The sequence below is a fragment of the Phycodurus eques genome, chromosome 5 (genome assembly GCF_024500275.1).
Source record: "Phycodurus eques isolate BA_2022a chromosome 5, UOR_Pequ_1.1, whole genome shotgun sequence".
In the NCBI taxonomy this organism is placed as follows: Eukaryota; Metazoa; Chordata; class Actinopteri; order Syngnathiformes; family Syngnathidae; genus Phycodurus; species Phycodurus eques.
Window position 1 is genome coordinate 8,155,521 of NC_084529.1, and position 14,556 is coordinate 8,170,076.

General features: G+C 39.3%; 1 protein-coding gene across 1 annotated transcript in view; it reads left to right on the top strand.

Annotated features, from left to right (window-relative positions):
* The window catches only part of spon1b (spondin 1b), a 102,742-nt gene that overhangs the window by 12,760 nt on the left and 75,426 nt on the right, over positions 1-14,556 (top strand). The window contains exon 3 of the mRNA XM_061677370.1: positions 12,753-12,886. Within this exon, the coding sequence (XP_061533354.1) occupies positions 12,753-12,886 (134 nt within the window). The remainder of the gene's footprint in view (positions 1-12,752; positions 12,887-14,556) is intronic.

Genomic DNA, 14,556 nt, shown 5'->3' on the forward strand with positions numbered 1-14,556 from the left:
TCATGGGAGGCTGAGAATAGACAAACCGTGGGATGAGCTTGAGCAAAATGAAAGTTGACATACTGGCTTTGTAATACGTTGCATACATTTTAGAGAACCCATCAGGCATGTTCCATTTTACAAGAGACCGTTTCAATTCATACTTTTATGTGCATGTTGAAACTGATTTTGTCTTCTGGAATTAAGTGGCAGCTGCAATGTTGTGAAGTGTGTAAACTCAAAGCAAAGTAAACTCACGAATATGGTGCCCACCGGCACCAGGTCGCCCCAAAGGACAACATGAGTAGCACGTGGGCATTTTCTAAAAATACTTACAATACAAATAAACGCATATTTTTATTTATCTGTTTCATTCCCCATTGTTGATAATTATTGTGAGAAATAATAAATGCTGAATACCATTAATTTCTAATAACATTATAACATAATGATTGGTAATTTGAGTAGATGTGTTATGTCACAACTGTGTATCGAACTGGTAGCACTTCACATTAATCAGTACCCAAGAAGTACATTAACTCTCAGTTTCAAAAAGGGTGGTGACCTCTGGTTTAAAGAATGTAAGTGGCGCAGAGAAGAGGAGCACTTGGATACTGCACTATATGTACACTTTATCGGAATGTAAAACTCCGATTTAAAAAGAAAAAAAAAACAAACAAACAAAGTGAAATGATTGTATTTATTTAATATGCTGTCCTCTAAGTCCCAGTCATATTAAAAAAATAATTAGATGAGCTTCAGGTTGAAAGTGACAGTTCTCAGGGTCAATCAAGCTTCACTAATTTTAAGATCAGTTAATTACTCATAATTATGTTACACGAAGTTTATTAGAAAGTCCTATTTCTGACATTATCCATGGAGACAGTTCTGGAGTAAAGGATGCGACAAACTAACACAGTTACGGTTCTATGCTCTGCTGTAAGTCTGCTTGCGCTGGATTCTCGGACTGTATGTCTTTTCTTTCACAACATATCATGACTGAATGGCACTCATAAATAATTTATTAAATATACTCTGTTTTTTTTAAATCAGGGTTAATAGTATTTGTTTGCAACTGAGCAGCTTTGTGCCTATATATGTATATGTTCACAAGTAGATGTGTAGGACGTCTGTGTGTTTTTCCCAGGCATCCTTATTTGGGTGGGATATGGGTCATATTTATCTAGGGCAGCCACATGTTATTGGTCAGGGAGACAAACGGAGCATGTTTGGATAAGGGAAGAGATGAGCAGACGAGCATAAGTTATCAAGGCTTCTGTTTTAGCAGCGGATAAACAAACCTAATCATTATGAAGTGCTTCATTCATGGCAAAGGTTTCACATCAAGGCAATTACGCAAGCTAAACAGAACTTAGAGGGCTTTGAGGACTAGGCTGTGTTGAATTTGCACAGGGTTGGAAAGATGGTGAGCTGATAAGAAAGCTAATCGCACCCAAATGTGATCTGAAAGTAATTATTTTATCACGAAGTACCCAAACACACAATGGTTTGTAAATGCACTTCTCTTTTTTTTTTTCTTTTTTTTTTTGTATTATCAAGACTTCACAGGTACAAGTTTATGCAACCTTGTTGTTTTCACTGTTCTTAATTTAACATGCATGGTTCAGATGTTTAAAGCTTGCATAAATAATACCCTGCTCTGCACTGATCTGAATATTAAATATTAATTAGGGACTGTTGGTGTGAGGCTGCTTTTTCCATTGTATTGGTTTGCCTGTTACACAGTGTAGTATAAGTATTTATCAACACTTTTTCCTCCTCTTAAAAACAACTCATTTTTCAAGAAGAAATTTTAACTTAACAGGATATGAAAAGTCTCCACACCCCTTTTCAAATGCAATGTTTTGGTAATATATAAAACAACGAGACAAACATAATTCATTTCAAAACTTTTGCCACCATTAATGTGACATATAGCCTGTACAAATAAATTGAAAAAAGAAATCTTATAGAGAGGGTGAGTAAAAAAACAAACAAAAACAAAAAGAGATAATAAGGTGGCAGTGTCATGCTTTGGGGCTGTTTTTCTTCAGCTGGAACTGGGGACTTAGTCAAGGTGAAGGGAATTCTAAATAGTTCCAAGTATCATTCAGTATGAGCACAAAACCTTCAGGCTTATGCTAGAAAGTGAACAATATAAGGAAAAGCCCAGTAGAACAGCAGAATAGTACAGTATTTGGAGTTAATCAGTGGCACTTTAAATGGTGGCCGGCAGGCATCTGCTGACTCCCATTTGACATGAGTTTGAATGTGATTGGTAAATTCTGAACACAGCTACATCCCCAGTTATGATTGGGTGTGCACACTTGTGCAACCACATTATATCAGTTTTAGATCCACACATCAATATCAGTTTTAGATCCCCTCTCTCTAAGATTTTTTTAAAATTAAATTGACGTGTACATGTTAAAGGTCATATTAATATTGGAAAAGGTTTTTTTTGCTTCTTCATCTCATGAAACAAAACCCCGCCATCTGAACCGGTCTGGTTAAACTTTTTATTTTCATTGTACATGTTTTGTCTGATTATTAAATACAGTATTAGCAGAGGTAAGCACCCTACTGTTTCCCACATAAGAGCGACTGCAGCTTCCTGTATAAAAAAAACGAATCAAAATTTTTTAATGCATTAAATTTCAACCTTATAACACTGCTTTTTATTTGATTATGAAGATGCATTCGGTTTACACCTCAAAACACAAGCACACACCCTTGCGCACCATATCATTCTTAACTGTTTTCTCCTGGGATCTTGGGTTTGCGTTCAAGCCTTGTTTTGCCTCCAGCTTTGCTTTTTTGTGTGTGATGCTGTGTATGTATGTGTGTTTGTGCTAGTGTTTGAACAAGGTCTGAGTTTGCTTGTGCAGGCACTCTAAAGCCTCTGTGTTTACCGTCTCAACAGTGCAGGAGACTGGGAGAGAGAGATTGAGAGAGACAAACCATGGACACACAGACATGCCAGCCTCTGCAGTGAAAACAAACCCTCCTTTGCCAGTCTCCCACACCTCCTCCCTTTCTTTCTCAATCTCTTTTTCTGTCTGAGCTTCAGTCTGTCACACTTACTTACCTGCCTACAACGATCAGGATAAAAAGGTTCGGCAAGCTAATTTGGACTACATCATAAATGACTTTGGTTCTTTGGAATAGCCTGATGATTTGGAACAGTTTGTCCATCTGTATGTGGAAACTTTATACAAGCTGGTTGAATATTCTGAGTCAAGTAGGGAAATAGATTTTCTGGTTATGTGTGACAAATCCAGACAGTATGGATAGTTCAATTATAAGGCTTCTGGAAATGTTCTTTTTCACTCAGTATATTTTTTCCATATCCTTTCATCACATTTTTAACAATGATATGTATGCAGACCCTTTCAGATGATTCAATTCTAATCCTAAAATGTTTCCTTTGTTTTTATAGCGGCGTTTCACTGATACAGTATCTCATCTCTGATTGCAACAGCAAAATGTTTGCTCGACTCTGGGGGTTTCCGCTGCGGGCTTGACTATTTATTTATTTTTCAATTATCTTTGACATTTTGGGGGGAATTTCAAACTGGTCAACATACATTGCCGTGAAAAAGTTTTTGTCCCCTTCTCAAATTCTTATTTTTGCAAAATTTCACACGTTAATGTTTAAAATGAAAATATTAGACAGAGATAACCCAACAACCCCTAAACTTAAAATGATTTTTTTTAATCGTGGTTCTATTTATAATGGAAAAAAAATAATATTCAAAGCTACCTGGCCCGGTGTGTAAAAGTTAGGCCACCCTAAGCAGCAACAACTGAAATCAAGCATTTCCTATAATGTCTGGAAATGAGTCTTTCACATCTCTGTGGAGATATTTTGGCCCACTCTTCTTTGCAGAATTGTTTCAATTCAGTAACAATTGAGGGCTTTCGAGCATGAACGGTCTTTTGAAGGTCATGTCACAGCATTTCAATTGGGTTCAAGTCTGGATTTTGACTAGGGCACGACAAAATTCATCCACATTTTTATTTGTTTAAGCCATTCAGAAGTTGGCTTGCTGGTGTGTTCTGGACTGTTCTCCTGCTGCAGAACCCAAGTGCGCATCAACCTGAGGTCAGGAACTGATGGCCGAAGATTCCTATTCAGGGTTTTCTGGTAAAAAGCAGAATTCATAGTTCCATTAATCACAGCAAGTTGTCCAGGTCCTGAATTGTCAAAGTAGCCCCAGCCCATCACACCACCACTACCATGTTGGTAGGTTCTTTGAAACACTGTTACATGTACGCCAGAGGTAATGAGACACACATCCTCCAAAAAGTTAATCTTTCATCTTGTCCATCCATAGAATATTCTCCCCAAAGTTTTGGGAATCATTCGTTTTTGTTTTTGTTTTTTGTTTTTTGCAAAAGTAAGACTTTCTTATTGTTGACTTATAAACACATGACCGTAACTGAGGCAAGGGAGGCCTGCAGTTCTTTAGATGTCCTGGGTTCATTTGTGACCTCCTGGATGAGTCATCACTATGTTATCGTAGGGTGGCCACTCCTGGGAAGGTTCACCACTGTTCCGTGTTTCCTACATTTGTGAATTTATCTCACCATGGTGCGCTGGAGTCCTAAATCTTTCGAAATGCCTTTTGTAACCCTCTCTAGACTGATAGAGAGTGATTTTGTTGCAGCTTTTCAAGATCTTTTGGCCAGCTTCATTTTGTCAAACAGGTTCTATTTAAGTGTTTTCTTGATTGAACAGGTCTGGATGTAATCAGGCTTGAGTGTGGTCTGTGTACATGAATTCAGTTTTCCCAAAAATTTAATTAGCCACAGTTAATTCATGATTTAACAATGGGAGCTACCAAAATGTCTCTACAGAGAATGACTCATTGCCAGGTAGAGAAATTGACAACAACAATTTTTCACACATGGCCAGGTAGCTTTGAATGTTTTTCTTTTCTTTCATAAACACTGTAAAATCATTTTAAAACTACATTTTATGTTTAATTTGGTTATCTTTGATAATTACATTTGTTTGATTATCCATCCATCCATTTTCTGAGCCGCTTCTCCTCACTAGGGTCGCATGTTTGATTATCTTAAACATTAAAGTGGGGTAAAGGCAGAAATAAGATTTTGAGAAGAAAAGTACTTTTTCACGGCACTGTATACTATAACCTTTTCCATTCACTAGTTTGAACTGTCTTCATAAAGAAGCCTATTTCTTTCAGAATCATTGGTCCATCCATCCATCTATCCAGACATTAATTTTCTAGACTGCTTATCCTGTTCAGTGTCATGGGGGACGCTGGAGAGTATCCCAGGAGAGGAAGAATGGAAGTGGATTATACCCCAGACGGAATGCCAGTCAGTCACAAGACAATTGTGAATTGGGCATTGACCAGGAGTCGAACCTACACTAGCTATGTGGAAGTGGGCCTCTATCCTATCCACTTCATGGATTTAAATCTTCAATTTCTCGCTTGTGATTCACTGTGTGCTCAATTGAGAGGAGGTGAGAAAGCTGGCACCAACAGGGCTTAAATGAAACCGCAACGACACAAACAAACAGTGAGCGCAATATCATGTCATGCCATGGCTTTCTGGTGGTCCATATTATGTGAGCACTTCAATCGTTTGCTTGACTTTTATGTTGCAGACGATTGCCATGTACAGTAAGTAGGAATTTGAAAACAGCACTTTAGTATCTGCCCAGCCCAGTTCCATAAAAAGTTGTTTAGCGGGAGAACTGTTTGTGCCTGTGCTAGTAAATCCATTTATAACATAATCACAAACACCTGCCAGAAGGTCCTAATTGTCTTGTGTAAACTAAAAAATAAAAAATGTTAAAAGTGAAAATCTCTCGAATAATTCAAAAGGGAAAGGGACTACTCCGGGGAGTGCACGCCATAAGGTCCAAGTCAGTAGTGGACAAAAGTATAGATACAGATAATAGGAGTACTCAGTAGGGGGCAGAGGAAGGAGGCTGAGCAAGGATTGCATTTTTTTATTTGTATTTATATATTTCTTTTTAAGCATGTTAAACTAGTGATTGAACATGATTTCAGGATGGTGTTGTGTTGACGTCGGTGGCAACAGTATATGATGGCAGACTAATTTGGGATACTAAGTTGAGCGATGTGAGAAGTGCCGTTGTGCATCAGCCAAATCGGGCGTGCGCTATTAGCTGGCTTGATAAGTGGATCTGTCCGATGTTTAGCTTGTCGTTGCTGAATATTTTCCAACGCTGTCTAAATTTGGTGGTAAATAAAGCAGACAGGAAGATGCCTATACATATCACATTTTTGCAAATTCTCACACACCCGAAAAAATAAAAAATATAAAATAGCTCCCGTAGCCATCCATCCATCCATTTTCTATACCGCTTATCCTCACTAGACCCTGATCCCGGTCGCAGGGCACATAGAAACCAACAACCATTTGCGCTCACATTCACACCTACGGGCAATTTAGAGTCTTCAATCAACCTACCACGCATGATTTTGGGATGTGGGAGGACACCGCAGTGCCCGGAGAAAACCCACTCAGGCACAGGGAGAAAATGTGAACTCCACATAGGCGTAAAAATAAGTAGTAAAACAGTAGTAAAATAAGCACCCAATAATATTACACGGGTATAGAGTCAAAGAAAGCATAATTTTGCTCAACCCAGCCACCATTTAAATCTGCTGTCAATGTCGAATCTGCAAGAAGAGATGTTTTCCTCTCAGTGGCCCAAGTGCATGGTCCAGAAAATGGATGGGAATTGATTGAAAATTTGAATAAAATTAAAAACACCCTCTGGATATTATATCCAGGCTTGTCACAATCATAAAAAGGTTATAATGGAAGAAAAAAGATTGTGCCGCAGCGCAGGTTGTCTATGCAAGTTTGTGGGTTGTAAACGCACCCTGAACACACCCTGAGTATCTTGCAGCAAGCGTGTGACGTGTGTTCTTCTGATCTCCCTCAGCGGGCTTTAATTTTATTGACACCCCAGTTGGAGTTTACTGTAAAACTACTATCACAACAAAAATAATTACTTACATTGTATAAAAGAAACGCATCGTTTTAGAGGTTACCCTCTTAATGCTAACACTCAATGGAAAACCCTATTGACGGGCTAGCTAAAATACGCATTACATCACTGGAGGGGATTTAACTCCAAATCATGACTATTCACACACAGACGCCGTAGTAACACATACAGACGTAGTATAACAATACTCTCAGGCATATATTCTTCGTAATATGTGGAAAAAACAGTTTATTAAAGTTCTATCGTGACTTTCTTCTTCTACTCTTTTTTTAGGTTGTAGTAAAAATTTAGCTCCATGCATGCATCACACCGCATTGCCCCAAATTTCTGGTCACAGTTTCTAGCAAGACGGATTTTAGTGTAACACCTGGAAAATTTGCATTTTCTATAAAATGCATCTTTAATGTTATTTTATACAGACTGTCTAAAATAGTTAAATAGGTGTCGTTTTTAGTAATGTATAGTTAAATTGGTGTCGTTTTTAGTCAGTAATTACTGCTGCTTTTGGTGGCAATCTGGTATCCTTACTCAGAATGGTTGGAGTGATGTAGCTTATGAATACCACTTGCAGGCCAGTCAATGTATGAATGTTAGATGGTCCACACGTTGCGTAAGCTGCGAAATGTGCGGTCATGTCATTGTCCCCCTACTAGTACCAATAAGAGAAACGATTGGAAATTTGGCGAACGAGTCCAAGGAATTGTTAACGTTAGAACCAGTTATCGACAGGAACTGATTTTGGAATCCCATCGCCAGTCCATAGGTGCTAATGAAAAATATATTGTGAAAGTACATGTGACAAACAGTCCAGCAGCTCAACCACCAGCTCCACAGGTGCAGTTCACAGGATGCACCTGTTGTTTTTGTTCACTCCATAAAGGTATGGATTATAGATTTATAGATTTTATTTGATTCATTACTGAGGAGCCAAAATTAACCTTTTTTTGATAAAAATGATGGTCCTCCAAACGTCACCCTGCTGTATTCTTGCCATGTGTTAGATCTGAATTATTGCACTTTTTGAGGGTTGTTGCCTAGTACTAAAAACCATTGTGCCTCTATTGCCTCAAGTGATAGCATTCAACACATAACCTTGTTGATATGAATGTGACAGTCAAATTCCCTGTGAATAACACAATTATTGACAATCTAAAATCAATATATTTTTCATGTCTCACATTTCACTTTTTCTCAGAACTCTTGCTTTTGTTTTTCTTTATTTTCAGTCTTCTCCTCATGCTTTTATCACTCACTCTTTTGCTTACTTGTGTGTATTCACGCTACTCGACTCGCTTTGTCTCTCTCTTCAAATGCCTTTTAGCCCCTTGTTTGTGCCTGCTTTTGACTGACACAGCTTCAGGCTTAGTGACACAAAGTAAAGCAATGCATTGAATAGAGAGGCATGGGAAGGTCAACATTGAAATCCAGGACCATGTTTATTTTTTCCTGATTGTGTATTTTCAAACTGTTGTATACACATTGTGCATTTGTGAATTTGCATGTAGATGTCTGTTTCTGTGTTACAGAGGAAGGCTGTTAGTGTGTGGGTGTGTTTGGATAGTAAAAGAAGGAAAATTACAAAGGCGACAACGCTTTCAGTGATATAATACTCTCTGTGTCCTTTGGGGACATTCAGGTGTAGTGTCAGTTGGAGAATTGTAGCAACAAGGTCAGAAGTTATGCGTGAATGTTCGTGTCATTGTGCGTGTGTGTGTGTGTGTGTGTGCGTGTGTGTGCGCGCGCGCGGACGTGTTTATCCTAAAAAAGTTTTCAAATAGGGACTCTGATAAAAGCCCCTTGAATACACAAGACCTCAAATAGCGACTTAAAAATTTGCTCTTTCACACTTTTTTTTTTTACCTTTGATTGCCAAGTTCTCTCTGGGCTTTACTAAACAAAAGGAAAAATGACACACATTAACCATCAATGAGATAAACTGGAATAACGGACACACACACATTGCATTTAAACTTATTCATTCCTTACTTTATTTGCTGTCCAGTCCCAATAGAACGTTTGAGATTGGTGACTTGCACTATGTCTACAAATATAATGTCATCTTCATTTGTATTCATGAGACAGTGATATGTTGACTTCTGATACAGATAAAACATGACCATTCCATAAATGTACTGTAATTAGACATCAGACAAAAGTATATAAAATATAATTTCCAATAAGATAAATACCTGATGCTTTATTTCATTAAAAAAAATGCTATAAATGTAGCTGTGTGCCCTGCACTTAAAAGCAACATACAGTGGACCTTCACATTCGCAGTTCGGAACCTGTGGATTCCCCCATTTACGAATTGTTTTCCCCCCCAAAATTTTATTTATTTATTTTATTTTTCGTTTGGGGGTGTGGGGGTGAAACAACCCCAAAAATGCTTATTGGCAAGATATGCCTGGTTATTCCGAAAATGTTTGTGGGTGGGGGGGAAATGCAATTATAATGGCCATTAATTATTCACAGATTTTCGCTCTTCGCAGTCGGGAAAGGTCCCTAATAGCGGGGGGTTCAATGTATTATGAAAGATGTACTTGATTACTTGTTTACAAATACTTTAGTTGTGTGTCTGAGGTGCCTTCCCAAACATCATGTATGACATTTAACAACCAAGTAAAGCTGAAGTTATCTGCCTATTTCTGAAAATGTGTCTGTGGGCGAACAGTGGTGCATGTTATGTAATAACCTATCCATGGATGGATAGGTTATTACATAACATGCACCACTGTTATGTAATAACCTATCCATCCATCCATCCCTCCATCCATTTTCTGAGCCGTTTATCCTCACAAGGGTTGCGGGAGTGCTGGAGCCTATCCCAGCTATCTTCGGGCAGGAGGCGGGGTACAATAACCACTCCCACACTGAGTTCCTTCACCAGTGACATAAGATAGGCAGGCCCAAGTTGCAGAACAAATTAATTACATTGAAGTGGTGGCTGAAGCACTATTACGCTTCAAACCCAAAAGTTAAGTAGAGTTGCATTCTTATACATAGACAAGCATTGCCTAACAGTGTTCCCACCATTAGCTTCCACTAAAATGTTATGATAATGTCCAAATAAATAGTCCATGTGGTGGTGGGGAATATGTTTGTTTGCTTCTACACTAATAGACAAGTGTAATTTGGTGGCTTGGTGATGAAATGCCGCATCCATGAGTGACAACAAAATGGCCAAACACTAACCAGAAGACGCACATTCGCCAGGCTAGTTTTTGCCCACGTGTCGTCATTCAACAAAATCCGAGCTCGCCACTGGGCCAACATTGTATGACATGGTGGGATGATGGTTGGCTCACTGCATGAGACACATCTATCCCTAAAACGAAATAATCTCACTATGCCAAGAAGTGTACTAAAGAAATATGTGTGTAATTCTTGATATTTGGGGTATTTTGCCAACAGCATGTCACAGACATGTTATTAAGACTCCTGGAATTGTTTTTAAATTGTAAAAAATGCATATGTCTCTTTTACAGGTTCTGGGAACAGATCTTGGCTTAGATCTCAGGTGCAGGTTTATCGTTTTTTTTCTAGAACCAGAACCTTGCAAAATGAGAGCATTCTATGCTCCTCAACTGCAAAATAAACTTCTTTTACACCAGCGATTTGATCAAACACATTTACATGCATTTAAATCTGGCCTGAAAGCTTTATTGCTCACCGGTGCTTTTTCATACATCATTGTTTTGTTTTCCCCATCTTACTTTTATTTTGTTATCTTGACTTCATAATCTAGTATGTTTTGTCATTCTGCTTTTTTGTTTTATCTTTTCATTTATACTGCTTTTACATTCGGATTTGATCATGATTTTCATCTTTAATCTTGTTTATAAACCTTTTCTGTGTCTGTCTAAAGCACTTTGGATAAGTCTTGTATATGAATGGGCCTATACAAATAAACCTTGCTATGCCTTGCCCATAGGGAGGGGGTGAGGTGTTTGGTTGTCTGTCTTTATGTGCCCTGTGAGTGACTGGCTGTAACCCACCACTTGCCCAAAGGGAGATGGGATAGACTCCCACTCTTATGTGACCCTGAAAAGGAAAATAAAATAAATGGTTGGGTGGCTGAATGAATGGACTGGTCCTACCTTACTCTGGACAGCAACACAGCACAATATTTGTCTGTTTCTATTTCAGTGTGTACTGCTGTGTCTAAGCTCAGGGCAAACACAAAAGTTCTTCTTTTGTGGAGAAATGATTTAACACCATCCGGATAAACACCATTAGCTGTTCCACTGCTGCTGTCCACGGACTCGTCACACTGGATGCTAAACCACCTACACTTCACCAGACCCCGGTCCAGAGGATCAGCCAAGTTCCCAGACATAGCCGACACTCTTTTAACCATTGTACTTGCCCCCAATTGGACATCGGAGAGAATGAAGATTACATCGGTTCCATACTTCTTGTCTTTAAGTACTGTTTTTTCATTTATCATCATTGCTTCTTTGAAAACCTCCCGTCCGAAAATGCCTTCTTTTTCTTCATCAAGAAGTGTGTAGCTCTAAATGAGGCTTCCATTAGTTTTTGGAAACAAGACTGCTGTTTGCACAAAGCAACCTTTAAATCACTGACTTTTTCAACTCGTAGTGCATAGTTACTATGGAAGCTTGTGTGGCAAGTTCTGAAATGTCTCTCTAGATTGTGCCCCTTTGGTCGCTCCATAAATGAGATACATGCAGGATTTTTTCAAAGTGGTAAAAAAGAAGTTGTCCACCCATTCACTGTGATAGTTGTGTTTTTGTTCTTTTGTCTGCCATGTTTTTGGAGGGTTAAAGCATCTCAACGTCATTTTGCCTGCGAGCGAGGGTGCACTTGAGCCTCGTAAATTAATTTTTTTTAAATTATACTGATATGCCTAAAAATTCTTTATGGAAGCTCTACTATATTGTCATTCCCACTTTCCTTCAAACTTTCTTGGACAATTGCTCTATGAAAGACTCCTGTTCACTTTGAAAGCTATCCCAGATTAAAGTTGGTGTTTGCAATTTTCAAAAAACAGAACAGCAGCAACACTTTTTGTCATATAATGAATATTAAAACTGTTTGCATGTTGTTACAGTAGAATATTATTAAAATGATCTTTTGAAACATATTTAATTTTAATTATTTTAAAACTGCTGTCGCAAGAGTAACACCCTATATAAGAGACTGTGAAGACAAAAGGCGTGTCAGTCATTTGGTGTGCACACACATGCAGGCACACGCCTTGCTGTCTGTACACCCAGCAACCATTCAGACTTTTTTTTTTTTTTTTATTTGGCTAGATTATTTAACTCCGGTTAACAACAAAAGTAAGGGGGGGGGGGGGGGAAAGGAATTAGACAGCTCTCGAGACAAAACGAGGCTAAACGTGTATAATGCGTCTCGTGCACGTTCACATTAGTGGGCGTTGTGGCGTTAGTCAGAGACGTGAAGGTGGGGAGGGATGAGTGAAGTGAGGCTACATTCAAATCACATTGCAAATTCTACCTTTAAATGGCAGATGTGACTTCCGTCAAATATCACGTTGCTGTTTCATCACCCTTGTCAGGCACAATTTACAAAAGATCCTCCTCAAACAGAAGAACAACTATTTTATAGATTTAAAACTAAATGTGAACTATAGAAGAATCCAAGAACATAAGATGAGCTGAGGTAAAATAATTCCAGGAAAAATACAGTTCTGTGATCGATTCCATCAGACTGATAAGAGCAATACTGTATTTAATAAAATGTGTGTTTACATTGTGTTTTTTAGATCATTGATGAAGAGGACACACAGTTCATGACCAACTGTGCTCCTGCAGTGACGGAGAGCACACCTCGCAGACGAACCAGGATACAGGTTTATTGGACAGCGCCAACTACTGGGAGTGGTTGTGTCATTCTGAAGTAGGCTTTATTCTCAAATTTAATTTATTTTCCCCAAAACTCTCTCACAAACATCAGCAACCTGACGTGTTAAAATTAACAATTCAATCATGAACCTTTGCATACCCCGATATATTGTTATGCTGCCATCACCCTATTTATGAGAACATTATCCCAATAAAATATGTATCACTTGATGGCTTTATGAGGCAGTTGTTGCTGATGCTGTACCAGGTTGACTTAGCCATCCATAATGCGTCAGTCTGGCATTTGCCCATTGATTCAAGGGACATTGAATTTCAAATAAATTAATGATGGATACTTTCATCAATCACTTGTGCTGCCATTCCACTAACTCCATCTAAGTTACAGAGGCAATATTTGAATGCACAATTGGAATTGTCTCACCCACAATGACGTCTCGCCATTGTACTTTCCCTTGATAACGGTTTTCCTTTCTCTTTAAATGTGGAGCATAGCTAGCATTGCAGCCCTATGGGGGGCACAAGCCAGTGCAAACTGTTGTGTCAGGAAGGGCATCCGGCTTAAAACTTTGCCAAACAAATATGAGCGTTCATCCAAAGAATTCCATTCCGAATCGGTCGTGGCCCGGGTTAACAACGTCCGCCACCGGTGCCGTCAACCTGCAGGGCGCCGTTGGAAGTTCAGCTACTGTGGGTCGAAGTCGAAGAAGAAGAATAGGTGGAAAGCGGGTTCTTCGGCAGAAAGAGAAGAGGAAAGCACAGCGCTTAGAAATGAATGTGGGGACTTTGAATGTTGGGACGATGACTATAAATCTCGGGAGTTGGTTGACATGATGATTAGGAGAAAGGTTGATATATTGTGTGTCCAGGAGACCAGGTGGAAAGGCAGTAAGGCTAGAAGTTTAGGGGCAGGGTTTACATTATTTTACCGTGGTGAAGATGGGAAGAGAAATGGAGTCGGGGTTATTTTAAAAGAAGAGTTGGCTAAGAATGTCTTGGGAAGTGAAGAGAGTATCAGATCGAGTGATGAGGCTGAAATTTGAAATTGAGGGTGTTATGTGTAATGTGATTAGTGGCTATGCCCCACAGGTAGGATGTGACCTAGAGGTGAAAGAGAAATTCTGGAAGGAGCTAGACGAAGTAGTTCTGAGCATCCCAGACAGAGAGAGAGTCGTAATTGGTGCAGATTGTAATGGAAATGTTGGTGAAGGAAATAGGGGTGATGTAGAAGTGATGGGTAAGTACGGCATCCAGGAAAGGAACTTGGAGGGACAGATGGTGGTAGACTTTGCAACAAGGATACAAATGGCTGTAGTGAACACCTTTTTCCAGAAGAGGCACGAACATAGGGTGACCTACAAGAGCGGAGGTAGAAGCACGCAGGTGGATTACATCTTGTGCAGACGATGTAATCTGAAGGAGGTTACCGACTGTAAGGTAGTGGTAGGGGAGAGTGTGGCTAGACAGCATAGGATGGTGGTGTGTAAGATGACTCTGGTGGTGGGGAGGAAAATTAGGAAGACAAAGGCAGAGAAGAGAACCATGTGGTGGAAGCTGAGACAGGACGAGTATTGTGCAGCTTTTCGGGAAGAGGTGAGACAGGCTCTCGGTGGACAGGAGGAGCTTCCAGAAGACTGGACCACTGCAGCCAAGGTGATCAGAGAGGCAGGGAGGAGAGTACTTGGTGTATCTTCTGGCAAGAAAGGA